General features: G+C 42.9%; 1 protein-coding gene across 1 annotated transcript; it reads right to left on the bottom strand.

Annotated features, from left to right (window-relative positions):
• Positions 1-110: 110 nt before the first annotated feature.
• On the bottom strand, positions 111-13450 carry vwa1 (von Willebrand factor A domain containing 1). Its single transcript, XM_084184205.1, has 6 exons — positions 13052-13450; positions 9305-9862; positions 8040-8372; positions 7538-7813; positions 6989-7270; positions 111-1232 (listed from the first exon to the last, which is right to left on the bottom strand). The coding sequence occupies exons 1-6, from the start codon at positions 13134-13136 to the stop codon at positions 1204-1206; spliced, it is 1563 nt and encodes a 520-aa protein (XP_084040331.1). The 5' UTR covers positions 13137-13450; the 3' UTR covers positions 111-1203.
• Between the last annotated feature and the right edge of the window lie 1627 nt (positions 13451-15077).

The following is a 15077-nucleotide window of genomic DNA, read 5'->3' as shown; positions in this document are numbered from 1 at the left end:
AGCTTGAAGAATTAAAAAAATTATAATGGGCAAATATTGCACAATCCTGGTGCTCTTAGAGACTTACCCAAGTGTTTCTAACATGTATTGACTCAGGGGGGTGAATACTTATCTAATCAAGGTATATTAGTGTTTTATTTTTCATTCATCTTTAAAAAGAAAACACATTTTTATTCCACTTTGACATTACAGAGTATTTTGTGTAGATTGTTGACCAAAAATGACAATTAAATCTATTTGAATCGCACTTTGTAACACAATAAAATGTGATGAAATACAAGGGGGTGAATACTTATGATACCCACTGTATGCCCCCCTGGTTCAATGGCCAACCTGTATGACTGAATACAGCATCATCCAATGTAACGGTTTGCCAATGCCTCCATGTATAAGTGTTGGTGGTGATGAGTCAAAACAATCCTGGAAAATATCAGTGTGACCATCATTTATCTAAATAACATCTGCAACATCTCACTGGTAGAACATCTGTCTGTGGTTTTATCAGTGTAGCCACATATAGAATCTGTTTGGGATTTGTCATTGGTTCAAATGAGTTCCTCTCTGTTATGAAGGGTTCTGTGTTCACTTGCCTTTCAATTAAAGTCTACGCTGAGTTTGCGCACACATGTATTCAATGTTACAAAATATTAGGGGTGGGTGCTTTGGGAAACATTCAAAGTATTTTGCAAACATAGTTGCTCTCCGTGCGCTAGAAAAATGTGTTTCTATACGTTAATCTTTTTGAGTAAAACTACATAGTGTATTGAGTAAAACTACATAGTGTATGATACCACAAACCAGAATTACCTTGATCTATACTGCTATGCTTGGCCCACTCTCTACAGCTTAAGCTTATATCTAAAACAAATGTTTAAACAGTGTGATTACAGGTTTTAGGAAATACAAAGTAAACATGAAAATCAAGATGTCTGCATTGCAGAAGATAGCAACCCACAGTTCAGTTAGGGTGCTGACTAATAGAGCAACATTTTTATAGTACAGTAAGCCTATATCTATTGTGTCAGTATCTATTAAACATAAGTGCTTTGTAAGCCAAAGGCCTTGTGTATTGTGGATGATGTCCAGAGAGGATAGAATGAGCTAAGAGAGGGATGCAAGTTCAGATGTATTGTTCTTGTATCTCTTCTTCTCCTTCCTCCCTCCATCCTTGCCATAGTATAGTGCCTGTTAAACTCAGCAATGTTATGATCTGTGGCCCCAAGCCGATGCGTCTGAAAGGCAGAAGGAAACAGGCAAACATTAAAACCTCACCAAAAAGTCTAATTACATTTGGGGGGGTCTCTACATAATACTTATTTAACCATTATCCTATTTGTTTCAAATGCAATTTGTATTGCTACAGTGGTAAATATTAAAATGAAAGCTTATTCCAATTTAAAAAACACCCCCACCTCTGTGTCATGGTTTAAACAATATTTTCCATGTGGCTGCACTTGTTATCCCAGGACGGTCCCGTATCTCAGCCCCTTTTCAGGTGTCCAAACTTTTCTTTCCACAAAAAATGTCCTTTTGTCAGCAATACCCCACATGTGTTGTGTTTTTTTTTTTTTAGGGGGTAGATCAGCTTTAATATTGCAGATAGATTGTAGCTTCCATCAATGTAATTGTCTTCATCATTTCCAATCCCCCATATATTTTTTTGTCAATATACAGTGGGAAGAACAAGTATTTGATACACTGCCGATTTTGCAGGTTTTCCTACTTACAAAGCATGTAGAGGTCTGTAATTTTGATCATAGGTACACTTCAACTGTGAGAGACGGAATCTAAAACAAAAATCCAGAAAATCACATTGTATGATTTTTAAGTAATTAATTTGCATTTTATTGCATGACATAAGTATTTGATCACCTACCAACCAGTAAGAATTCCTGCTCTCACAGACCTGTTAGTTTTTCTTTAAGAAGCCCTCCTGTTCTCCAATCATTACCTGTATTAACTGCACCTGTTTGAACTCGTTACCTGTATAAAAGACACCTGTCCACACACTCAATCAAACAGACTCCAACCTCTCCACAATGGCCAAGACCAGAGCGCTGTGTAAGGACATCAGGGATCAAATTGTAGACCTGCACAAGGCTGGGATGGGCTACAGGACAATAGGCAAGCAGCTTGGTGAGAAGCCAACAACTGTTGGCGCAATTATTAGAAAATTGAAGAAGTTCAAGATGACGGTCAATCACCCTCGGTCTGGGGCTCCATGCAAGATCTCACCTTGTGGGGCATCAATGATCATGAGGAAGGTGAGGGATCAGCCCAGAACTACACGGCAAGGACCTGGTCAATGACCTGAAGAGAGCTGGGACCACAGTCTCAAAGAAAACCATTAGTAACACACTACGCCGTCATGGATTAAAATCCTGCAGCGCACGCAAGGTCCCCCTGCTCAAGCCAGCGCATGTCCAGGCCCGTCTGAAGTTTGCCAATGACCATCTGGATGATCCAGAGGAGGAATGGGAGAAGGTCATGTGGTCTGATGAGACAAAAATAGAGCTTTTTGGTCTAAACTCCACTCTCCGTGTTTGCAGGAAGAAGAAGGATGAGTACAACCCCAAGAACACCATCCCAACCGTGAAACATGGAGGTGGAAACATCATTCTTTGGGGATGCTTTTCTGCAAAGGGGACAGGACGACTGCACCGTATTGAGGGGAGGATGGATGGGGCCATGTATCGCGAGATCTTGGCCAACAACCTCCTTCCCTCAGTAAGAGCATTGAAGATGGGTCGTGGCTGGGTCTTCCAGCATGACAACGACCCGAAACACACAGCCAGGGCAACTAAGGAGTGGCTCCGTAAGAAGCATATCAAGGCCCTGGAGTGGCCTAGCCAGTCTCCAGACCTGAACCCAATAGAAAATCTTTGGAGGGAGCTGAAAGTCCGTATTGCCCAGCGACAGCCCCGAAACCTGAAGGATCTGGAGAAGGTCTGTATGGAGGAGTGGGCCAAAATCCCTGCTGCAGTGTGTGCAAACCTGGTCAAGACCTACAGGAAACGTATGATCTCTGTAATTGCAAACAAAGGTTTCTGTACCAAATATTAAGTTCTGCTTTTCTGATGTATCAAATACTTATGTCATGCAATAAAATGCAAATTAATTACTTAAAAATCATACAATGTGATTTTCTGGATTTTTGTTTTAGATTCTGTCTCTCACAGTTGAAGTGTACCTATGATAAAAATTACAGACCTCTACATGCTTTGTAAGTAGGAAAACCTGCAAAATCGGCAGTGTATCAAATACTTGTTCTCCCCACTGTATATACACACATATGCATACATACATACACATATTGACTGTACATACATATATACATACATATATATATATATACAGTGGGGGAAAAAAGTATTTAGTCAGCCACCAATTGTGCAAGTTCTCCCACTTAAAAAGATGAGAGAGGCCTGTAATTTTCATCATAGGTACACGTCAACTATGACAGACAAAATGAGAAAGAAATTTCCAGAAAATCACATTGTAGGATTTTTAATGAATTTATTTGCAAATTATGGTGGAAAATAAGTATTTGGTCAATAACAAAAGTTTCTCAATACTTTGTTATATACCCTTTGTTGGCAGTGACACAGGTCAAACGTTTTCTGTAAGTCTTCACAAGGTTTTCACACACTGTTGCTGGTATTTTGGCCCATTCCTCCATGCAGATCTCCTCTAGAGCAGTGATGTTTTGGGGCTGTCGCTGGGCAACACAGACTTTCAACTCCCTCCAAAGATTTTCTATGGGGTTGAGATCTGGAGACTGGCTAGGCCACTCCAGGACCTTGAAATGCTTCTTACGAAGCCACTCCTTCGTTGCCCGGGTGGTGTGTTTGGGATCATTGTCATGCTGAAAGACCCAGCCACGTTTCATCTTCAATGCCCTTGCTGATGGAAGGAGGTTTTCACTCAAAATCTCACGATACATGGCCCCATTCATTCTTTCCTTTACACGGATCAGTCGTCCTGGTCCCTTTGCAGAAAAACAGCCCCTAAGCATGATGTTTCCACCCCCATGCTTCACAGTAGGTATGGTGTTCTTTGGATGCAACTCAGCATTCTTTGTCCTCCAAACACGACGAGTTGAGTTTTTACCAAAAAGTTATATTTTGGATTCATCTGACCATATGACATTCTCCCAATCCTCTTCTGGATCATCCAAATGCACTCTAGCAAACTTCAGACGGGCCTGGACATGTACTGGCTTAAGCAGGGGGACACGTCTGGCACTGCAGGATTTGAGTCCCTGGCGGCGTAGTGTGTTACTGATGGTAGGCTTTGTTACTTTGGTCCCAGCTCTCTGCAGGTCATTCACTAGGTCCCCCCGTGTGGTTCTGGGATTTTTGCTCACCGTTCTTGTGATTATTTTGACCCCACGTGGTGAGATCTTGCGTGGAGCCCCAGATCGAGGGAGATTATCAGTGGTCTTGTATGTCTTCCATTTCCTAATAATTGCTTCCACAGTTGATTTCTTCAAACCAAGCTGCTTACCTATTGCAGATTCAGTCTTCCCAGCCTGGTGCAGGTCTACAATTTTGTTTCTGGTGTCCTTTGACAGCTCTTTGGTCTTGGCCATAGTGGAGTTTGGAGTGTGACTGTTTGAGGTTGTGGACAGGTGTCTTTTATACTGATAACAAGTTCAAACAGGTGCCATTAATACAGGTAACGAGTGGAGGACAGAGGAGCCTCTTAAAGAAGAAGTTACAGGTCTGTGAGAGCCAGAAATCTTACTTGTTTGTAGGTGACCAAATACTTATTTTCCACCATAATTTGCAAATAAATTCATTAAAAATCCTACAATGTGATTTTCTGGATAAAAAAAATAATAATTGTCTGTCATAGTTGACGTGTACCTATGATGAAAATTACAGGCCTCTCTCATCTTTTTAAGTGGGAGAACTTGCACAATTGGTGGCTGACTAAATACTTTTTTTCCCCACTGTATATATATATATACAAACATCTTTTATAAATATATTTTCCTTTATTATTTTCTACTAACCCTATCACCCCTCCTCTAATTGGAGTAAACTAATGAACAACAACACTTAGGCTTCTACTTCCAGCTTATACATACTATATACATTTTACGGACACAATCTATTTTACAATAGTTATCTTTTGTTTGTTTTTACTCATATCCTTCCGTTACTCTCAACCCCTCCAATCTATTTCTGAAGACCATCCCGTTTGATTTCTATTTGCCATATATTTTTAACTGTGCTGTTTCACAAAAGTTCTGAACCTACATACATTTTACGGACACAGTATATTTTACATTAGTTATCTTGTTGTTATTAGTCCCAGCCTTCAGCTCCACTCAACCCCTTCCATCTATCACTGAACACCATCCAGTTTTGATTTCCATTTGCCATATATTTTTCAGCTGTGATGTTTCATAAAAGTTCTGAACTTTTCTATTCTCATAGTTTCTACAGATTGTAAATTAAAGATAACATTTTTTGCTAAAAGTATTATTATATTATTGATCGATTGACTATGACTTTTCAAATCACCCAGTAGTGCTATCTGCAGAGTTAACTCCAGGTAAATGTTGCAATTCTTCAGCCATTCCTGGACCTGCGACCAAAAACAAGCTACATATGGACAGTACCAAAACAAATGATGTAATGATTCTGTCTCTCCGCAGCAAAATCTGCAGAGCTCCGATGGTTGTATCCCCCATATATATATAACATTCTATTGGTTGCAAGAATTGTGTATAATAATGTAAATTGAAAAAGTTTTGAATCCGGTGTCGTTTTGCGTATCAATTCATAAACCATGTGCCATCGAATCGGTACATCGAAAATCTCTTCCCAACTATTTTGCAATCTATATGGCACAGCTTTCAATTTTTTGGTCCTTAAATGAAACTGGTATACTTTTTTATTTATCACAATTTTCTTTAACCAATTTTGGTCTTTAATGCAGGGCCGACAAATAAGTTCCTTACTTTTTCCCCCTTCCACTTGCCTCTTCCATTTTTGTGGTAATGCTGCAATTAGTTGGTTGTAATTTTGTGTAGAGCAGATATTTCCATGTATTTATGTTAGCTGCATGTGTGACATAACTCCACCAGTCATATTTATGATATAATTTACAAATATTTTTTATATCTATTTTATTTTATTATGTTTTTTTAAATCAATTAGTATATTTGAGTTTAATCACAATATTTGTTGTATTATTTGTTCTGTCTTTTCTGGTGGATTAAACTGAAATTTCAACCAACTTTCAAACAGATGTCTCTTTCCATTCATCAAATGGTGCGAGTTAGCCAGCCAACTGTAGCTCAGTTGGTAGAGCATGGCGCTTGCAACACCAGGGTTGTGGGTTCGATTCCCATGGGGGGCCAGTATTAAAAATGTATGCACTCATTAACTGTAAGTCGCTCTGGATAAGAGCGTCTGCTAAATGACTAAAATGTAAATGTAAAATGAGTGCACAGTGCAATGTTTGGATGCTGGAATTATTTTGGATGAACATGCGCATGTACCCTACTTTTTGAAGTAATTTGTTTGACAATAAGATTAATTCATCATGACTGGTAATGTTCATGCCAAATTAAAAAGTAATCTTTTATTTATTTTTACAGTTAAATGTCTTTACTATTAGGCCCATCAAATGTTTTTACAAGAACATTCTGTCTATCTGGAACCATTTTGGAGTTGTTAAAACAATTCTCAGAAGTCTTGGCGACATGCTACCAGTTGATCAATGTTGTAATACGGGCAATAAAAAGGCTACCTCTTCAGCTTCAAAATGCAATTCAAATCTCATCCTTATCCAAACAAAGAGTTGGCTTGGATGCATTCAAAAGTGCCAATTCTAGGATCCAATTGGACATGCCTTAAAAAATCCATGTTCGCTCCAATTGACCAACTCAACACAACTGAAATTAACTGACCCCAACCAACAGTGCTGAAGGGTTCACATCCTCATTCAAAATAGCAGCGGCCCGTCCTCTCACCTGAATGAAACTGGGCCGTGCAGCAGAGGCCCTCCCCGCGTGTCGTCCGGTAGACAGGCGACACACACACTCTGGTGGCGGGGGGCAGGTGTGTCAGGCGCGTGGACAGTAAGTTGGGGGGCAGGTAGAAGGAGGAGCGCTGAGCGGTGGTAGAGCCGTGGCCGCCCTGTCCCTCCCAGGTGATCCAGTAGCCCCTGAGGCCGTCCACGCTGGCTTTCCAGTCCACCTGAACAGAGTCACTGCCCACCGTGGTCAGCTGCAGGTCTGCAAGAGCCGGCCTCACTGAGAAGGGAGGGAGGGAGGGAGGGAGGGATATGGGATTACCTTTTCAAAGTACGCTTTGGCAATATTTACATTGTTACATCATGCCAATAAAGCAATTGAAATTGAAATTAAATTGAGAGAGAGAGAGAGAGAGAGAGAGAGAGGTGAAGGGTAATAGTACATTTAGCATTTTCCCCTTTTAATGCTTCAGTTTAAAAACGTTGAGGCTAATCCCATACTGCATCTGTGCCTAAGAACATATCCTCAATGCTCTACGCTCCTTACCCTCCTCAGTGCACACTTTGACAGACATGGCCCTCTCCCGGCCGTAGGAGTGACGGGCGCTCACGGTGACCAGGTACTGGGTGTCTGGCTGGAGGTTGGTCAGCATGGTGGAGTTCTGCCCTAGGCCCACAGTAGCTGTGTGGAGCTTCCCCCCCGGCAGGGCTGAGTACTCCACCTGGAAGCTCTGGACAGACTCCGGCTGCAGAGGACCCCAGCTCACCCTCACACTGTTGGTCCCTGAGTCAGACACCGTCACCATGGCTGGGCTCAACACCTCTTAAGGAGACAATACGTTATATGTAATAATATAATATAAAAATATATAATATGGTGATTTACCAGGTGCTTTTGTCGAAAGTGACATAAGAATATTCGGTATACAGTGTGCCCATACTGGACACAACCCCAAAGACACCACATCCCAACCAACTGAGCCAACATTGTTAATTGTAACAATATAAATGTTGTAAATGTCAAATGTAAACATGCTACCGCCTCTTACCTGGCTTAGTGGTGAAGGTGACGGAGCGGGGGTTGAGCACCTGCAGGTTGGACTCAGGAGTCAGTGTGGCTGTGTATGTGGTGTCTGGCTTCAGGCCCGTCAGCCTGGCCGTGCTGGAGTCCCCTGGCCGGGTGAGTCTCTGGTACTGACCACCGCTGGTACTGGGGCTGGTACCAGGCCCCTTTGCTCCTCCTCCAACCACTCCCCCACTGGGAGCCGGTCCAAACTGGATCTCATAATAACCGGTCAAACCGGCCAGAACCGGTCGCCACTGCAGCACAGCGCTGTCTGTGGACACATCTCGCACCTGGAGCCGGTCAGCCCAGAGGATCTCTGTTAGAGGAGAGACAGAACGAGACCAAAGGACTGAAACACTGGTGAAATATAAAACTCCAGTGGAGGCTGGTGTCACTTTAAATCGAAGGACATGGCTATACCGATGGCGGTATATAATTCCATTCATTCCATTCCAGCCATTACTTAAGACACCCTCCCTTCACCAGCCCCCATTTGCCTAAATACATTTACGACCATATTATCACAGTGTGTGGATTCCTTTCTCTCACTGGTGAGCATTCATCCTTGGATAACCAGAACAAGATGGCAAAAAAGAGAGGGAGGAAAAGGATGAGAGAGAGAGGAGCTCAGACAGACAGACAGACTGTGGGTTCCCCAATGCATTCACAATGCATGCCATAAAACCCCTCGAAATAGACAACCCAGTTCTGAAGATACTTCTGTAACAAATACCAAACCCAAGAAAGGTTTCAGTGTCAGAGGATAGGAACTTCAGGCACTCGCTAGAGGGACCATGGATTCTCCTTCTGTGTCGTAAAACAACCGTATTTACACTATGCGTCTGCCCATCACTACAGTATGCATCATGTCTTAGAGCTACATATGTTTACTGGAAGTGATTGTGTCCATATGACTGCTACCCTATCTGACCAGAGAAATACCCTCTATATATATCTGGCACCGTAGAGGGGCACGGTAGGGGGGGCTGGGTGGTGGTGGGGGGGGTTGAATAATGTATTTATTAATAGCCCCCCCTCTCTCCTTACAGTCTAACATACACTGTCTCTGCGTCCCTCTATTTCTCACAGTCTCTAGGAGTGGGTATGTGATAAAGGAGTAGCATGGAGACATGCATTTGTACAGCAGCAAAGTCTAGAGTAGAGCTCAAAAGAAGGGGTCAGGTCCATGTAAATTGCAGTCAATTGAGGAATCAAATTGGACACACACAGAACCCCACACACACTCACCAATAATGGCATCCCTCAGGTCCTCGGTGATGATACTCATATCGTCGATGTCCACAAAGTACAGGTGTGACTCCACAGGCGGGGTGACCACCTGCCGCAGCACCTGGTAGTTCCCGTGGCCCGTGGAGATCACCAGAACGGCCACGCCCTCCGCTCTCAGCTCCTCCATTGGTCCAATCACATCGCCCGGCTTCACCCCGTCCGTCAGCCACACTAGAACCCTGGGTAGCTCTGCCCTGGCTCCCCCGGCCCCTCCAGGCTTCAGCACCCAGTCCTTGGCCATCCTGAGGGCCTCCTCTGTATTGGTGTTGCCCCTCAGAGGCTTGGTGTTCCCCAGTGCCCCCTGGAGGCCAGTTTGGGTATTGTGGACATCAAAGCCAAACTCAAGGCGGGGTTGGGTGCCCACCTGCAGTAGGCCCACCCTCACCTGGTCCTCGCCCAATGAGAAGGGGAGGAGGAGCTCGGACAGGAAGACCAGCATGCGGGAGTACTCATAGGACGAGACGCTGCCCGAGGAGTCCAATAGGAAGAGGACGTCGCCCTCACAGCAGTTCAACACTGAGAGGAGAGGAAAAGAGAGCGTTACAGGTGGTGGACACACATCCACTAGATTTTTACAGATATAGGGTATATAGAATTATAGATACATATATATAGGCTATAGCTACAGAATATTATGCTAATATTATGCGAAAATTAATAACTGAATAAGTCATAGCATACTGTTGAGAATTAAATACTCCCAGAGTTTAGCAATATTTACACCAAATGTGGGTCTTCACGATGGGGAAATTTCTATAAGCATAGTGCTTATAGTAGATGTGTATGTAGGAAACAGGGAAACAATGTGGTATAGTTATTAGTTTCCCCACAAACTTCCCATAGAGAAGCAAAATAATTATTCATGATAGCCAGCCACATATTTACAGGGATAAGTACAATCCCAGAACTCACTGAGACTGTGTGGAGCATCTGTGGGAAAACCTACTTCTACTTTCAACTTTCTCTCTCTTTTCTCACTCTCTCTCTCTGATTCCTACTCCCTCCCTTAACTTTTTCCAGTGGTCCTCTTTCTGTTCAGTATGTGAGTGTGCACACGCTCACACACGCGCACGCACACACACACATACACACACACACACACAGAATCCCCCCCTTCTCACCATCCACTTCCTTGGAACAACACTGTCCCACAGTCATTCAAACCTTTATAGAAAATGCCATAAGTCTGAAAGCGGGAGAAACTGAAACAAAATGAAAGGAGAAAGAATGTGTGAAGAGGCGTGAACTGTCCGAAGAAAGGAAATGAGTGGAAAACCAGTAATTACAGCGATAAGACCAGATCAAAACAAACAAGCCAACCTAAAATTAGGGATGAAGAAGTGAGATAGATCAGAGGAGGGGTGGGCGGATGAAGGATGGATGAAAAACGCTGTCATAACATTTAGACTAGGCAACATTTTACAAATGTTCCATATTTCATAACAGTAGCACGGAGCAGAGCTTCTCATTAAAGAGAGAGAGGGAGTAAGAAGGGGTGAGGGGGAGAGGGGGAGAACTGTAGGAGCTCCATATATTGATTCTATAAGGAGGAGGTTAGGTTGGAGGTGGGGATAGAGAGAGAGAAAGGTTAAGGGGGAAGTGTGTATTGGAATTTCCATTTGAGAGAAGAAGAGGCATGCGCGGTAGTAGACGTATACCCATATACAGAGAGAGAGATAGGGGGAGGAAGAGAGAGAGAGAGAGAGAGACGTGCCATGTTCATTTTCCAGATTTGAGTGCTTTGGAAATTCATGATTTTCTTTGGGCCCTTAGCAGTGAATTTCTTAACGCTTCAATTTGACACTCGATGTGTGGTCGCTGTACTGATAAGAGTGTAGTGTTGAAAGACGAGTGTACACTCAAGCATGCATGCACGCCACACACACACACACATCTGGACTTTGTACTCCTCCAGCTCCCTAAGTGGGAGGGGCTGCAGTTACACTGCACATATGGCCTCTAATGTTAAGCCCCAGTAAACTGTAGTTCTGTCTGTGTCTCTCTGCTTATTGTAAACCAACTGTTTGGGTCTGAACTGTCTTGTACATTAGTATTAGCTTTATTACATTTACATTTACGTCATTTAGCAGACGCTCTTATCCAGAGCGACTTACATTATTATTATTTCATACCCCCTGTGGGAATCGAACCCACAACCCTGGCGTTGCAAACTATCGAACCCACAACCCTGGCGAACCCACAACCCTGGCGTTGCTCTATCAACTGAGCTACATCCCTGCCGGCCATTCCCTCCCCTACCCTGGACGACGCTGGGCCAATTGCGCGCCGCCCCATGGGTCTCCCGGTCACGGCCGGCTACGACAGAGCCTGGATTCGAACCAGGATCTCTCGTGGCACAGCTAGCACTGCGATGCAGTGCCTTAGACCACTGCGCCACTCAGGAGACGTTACAGTGTTAGGTTTACAGTACACCCTGAACAAGCTTGACTAATACTGTATATTAGTGGCTACACACTGAATGTAAATTATGAAACCACAAAGCCTTGGTGGGCATGGGAGTAACTGACAATAACTCTTTAGACCTGCTTCACACATGCATGCATGAAAGCTCTCACACACACACACACAGAGACACTCACACAGAGCTCAGATGTGTTAGAAAAGGCCTCCTGCACAGCTCTTCTTGGTTCTAAAACATGATGTGGTTATATCACCACCAGTAGGCTATAAGTAGGATCAAAATACATCATCACAGGGGATCAAACCTGGATTATCTGTGCTTCTCTGCCAGTCTTTAGTATTAAAAGCATTTATATGTTTGAGTGAGTCGCATAGAAAGTAATTAGGCTATGTTAGTCAAAGTCTGTCTCTATAAATGGAAGTCTGTGTGATAAGTCTAATGTTCTGTCTGTCCACTGTAAACTTACACTGAGTCATAAAGACAGACCACTGACAGATAGAACTGACTCACCACCAAGTTTAGTTTTCACCCCTACAGTATATGGTTATGAGCTCTAACTACCACATTTGTGGTTGTAACAAGCATTCAGTAATTATTATGGTGTTATAATCAATTATATGTTTTAATTTACATTGCATTGACTCATAAGCATATAAATGTCACATAGTGTTAAAGTCAGGAACAGATATCAACATAAACTGAGTATACTAAACATTAGGAACGCCTTCCTAATATTTGCCCTCAGAACAGCCTCAATTCGTCGTGGGCATGGACTCTACAAGGTGTCAAAAGCGTTCCACAGGGATGATGCCCCATATTGACTTCAATGCTTCCCACAGTTGTGTCAAGTTAGCTGGATGTCCTTTGGGTGGTGGACCATTCTTGATACACAAGGGAAACAGTTGAGCATAAAAAACTTTTGTCTTGCCCATTCACCCTCTGAATGGCACAGGTCTCAATTGTCTCAAGGCTTAAAAATCCTTCTTTAACCTGTCTCCTCTCCTTCATCTACACTGATTGAAGTGGATTTAACAAGTGACATCAATAAGGGATCATAGCTTTCACCTGGATTCACCTGGTCAGTCTATGTCATGGAAAGAGCAGGTGTTCTTAATGCTTTGTATACTCCGTGTATATTACTGTCAAAGTTGTAGAAATTATATGACAGGTGATACAAGTATTGTGCCTTTAATATAATAACACCATTTGGAGATACTCTGACTTCTCCCTAGTCTCTCAGTCACCCCACCACTAGACCATCGACCACCACCTGCAATGCTCACCGGCTTCAGTTGCTGAGTTTTGACCACAGGATTTCCGAAGGAATATTCCAACCAGTATGCAAGTAAACAAAATCCGACTCTCCATCTCAAGGGTTTATTGTGATCAATTCCGGAAGAAAGAATTATGATAATATCAATAGGGCTTCCTCCAAAACCGTCGCTCCAACTGAAATGGTAATGAGCCTTACATTCAGGATACTTAGGCTATAAATTGCGGCTTGAAACTTCATATCCCAAATTCTCACTTTCACCGAGACTTTCCCGTTTTGTTTCCGCTTTTCTGAAACATTGTATTCTCGTAATATTTCCCACAGATCAAATGTTGTCTATGAGTTTATGCGCGCAAGGTATAAAGCGCGAGCATTCTAGTCGGTTCTTCGCTCTGACTCCCCTTCCAGTGTTTACTCCCTTATTTCTTAACCGTCTTTCAAGACACTTCGAATAGCAATAGGCTCAAGAGCTCTGGCCAAACGTCATTGCTCTGGAAAGGTGCCCATTTTCTCATATCTTTACATTTTATGGCAAACTTGACACTCGTGCAAAAAGTGAAGAGAGTCTAAAATGTTAAAAAACATAAGGAAGAATTTAAACGTTCAGCTTTTAAATTAATTTCAGTTAATTATGGAGCCTTATCTGAGGACCACTGACTTTCAGCACTAAAATCCTTGGAATGAGAGTGCCTTTTCAAGATCATAGGCCCAGGAATGGTTATGTGGTAGGCCCAGGAATGGTTATGTGGTATTTCGCACAAATGCCAGATGGGCTGGTCCATTTTAAGACCAGTGGGCCTGTCTAACTTGGGTGTTTTGCACCAAATCATCATTATCTGGTGAATAATGGGGGCCTCGACATCATTAGTTCAACTTCTTTTTATTTACATTTGGCTGAGTTATCAACTAACATGAATTCAATGTGAAATCAACTTTCCATGTTGATTCAACATCATCACATCACATTTCATTTTATTGTTGTTGAAGTGACGTGGAAACAACGTTGATTCAACCAGTTTTTGCCCAGTGGGCTATGTGCATGTTTAGTTAAATGTGAGACTATAAGTAAATATTGTACTCCTTTTTATAAATATAGAATTACCGTATGCTGACAAACTGTCAGGTGACTGGCAATCTGTTTACTGACAGAGGGACAAAATAATGGGGTCAAGCTCTTGGACTTCAGCATCAACTTTGCTCAAATTGGCAAAATAGATGTGAAATATTATTTTTGATTGAATTGCATCAGCCTATAGTGCCTCGGGAGATTTGGAGAATGTGATATTGAGATGGTGTCTATTTGAGAGTGAAAAGCAATGTGCTTATGAGAGAGAGAGATAGAGAGACCGAGAGAGAGAGAGAGAGAGAGAGAGAGACCGAGAGAGAGAGAGACCGAGAGAGAGAGAGAGAGAGAGAGAGAGAGAGAGAGAGAGAGAGAGAGAGAGAGACCGAGAGAGAGAGAAAGAGAGCGAGAGAGAGAGAGAGACCGAGAGAGAGAGAGAGACCGAGAGAGAGAGAGAGAGAGAGAGAGAGAGAGAGAGAGAGAGAGAGAGAGAGAGAGAGACAGAGAGAGACAGAGAGAGAGCGAGAGAGAGACAGAGAGAGAGAGAGAGAGAGAGAGAGAGAGAGAGAGAGAGATAGATAGAGAGAGAGAGAGAGAGAGAGAGAGAGACAGAGAGAGAGCGAGAGAGAGACAGAGAGAGAGAGAGAGAGAGGAGAGAGAGAGAGAGAGAGACAGAGAGAGAGAGAGAGAGAGAGAGAGAGAGAGAGAGAGAGAGAGAGAGAGAGAGAGAGAGAGAGATAGATAGAGAGAGAGAGGTGAGGAGGAGTGGGAATAGGGTAGAAGACGAAAGTGGGAATTAAGAGAAGGGACAAAGGTCTGATGTCTGGAGACCTCGGTGACACATCACATGAGCTAAGCTTATTTCTATTGTTCCATTGTAACAGAACACCCCATCACACACCTAGTAACTAAACACTGAGTCTATACAAACCAGTGAAAGATAGGCACTGTTCTATGAAAGATAAGTAGTTGA

The sequence above is a fragment of the Coregonus lavaretus genome (assembly GCF_964263955.1).
Source record: "Coregonus lavaretus genome assembly, chromosome: 20".
NCBI classification, from domain to species: domain Eukaryota; kingdom Metazoa; phylum Chordata; class Actinopteri; order Salmoniformes; family Salmonidae; genus Coregonus; species Coregonus lavaretus.
The sequence above is the reverse complement of the archived record's forward strand: the minus strand, read 5'-3'. Positions and strand labels throughout refer to the sequence as shown.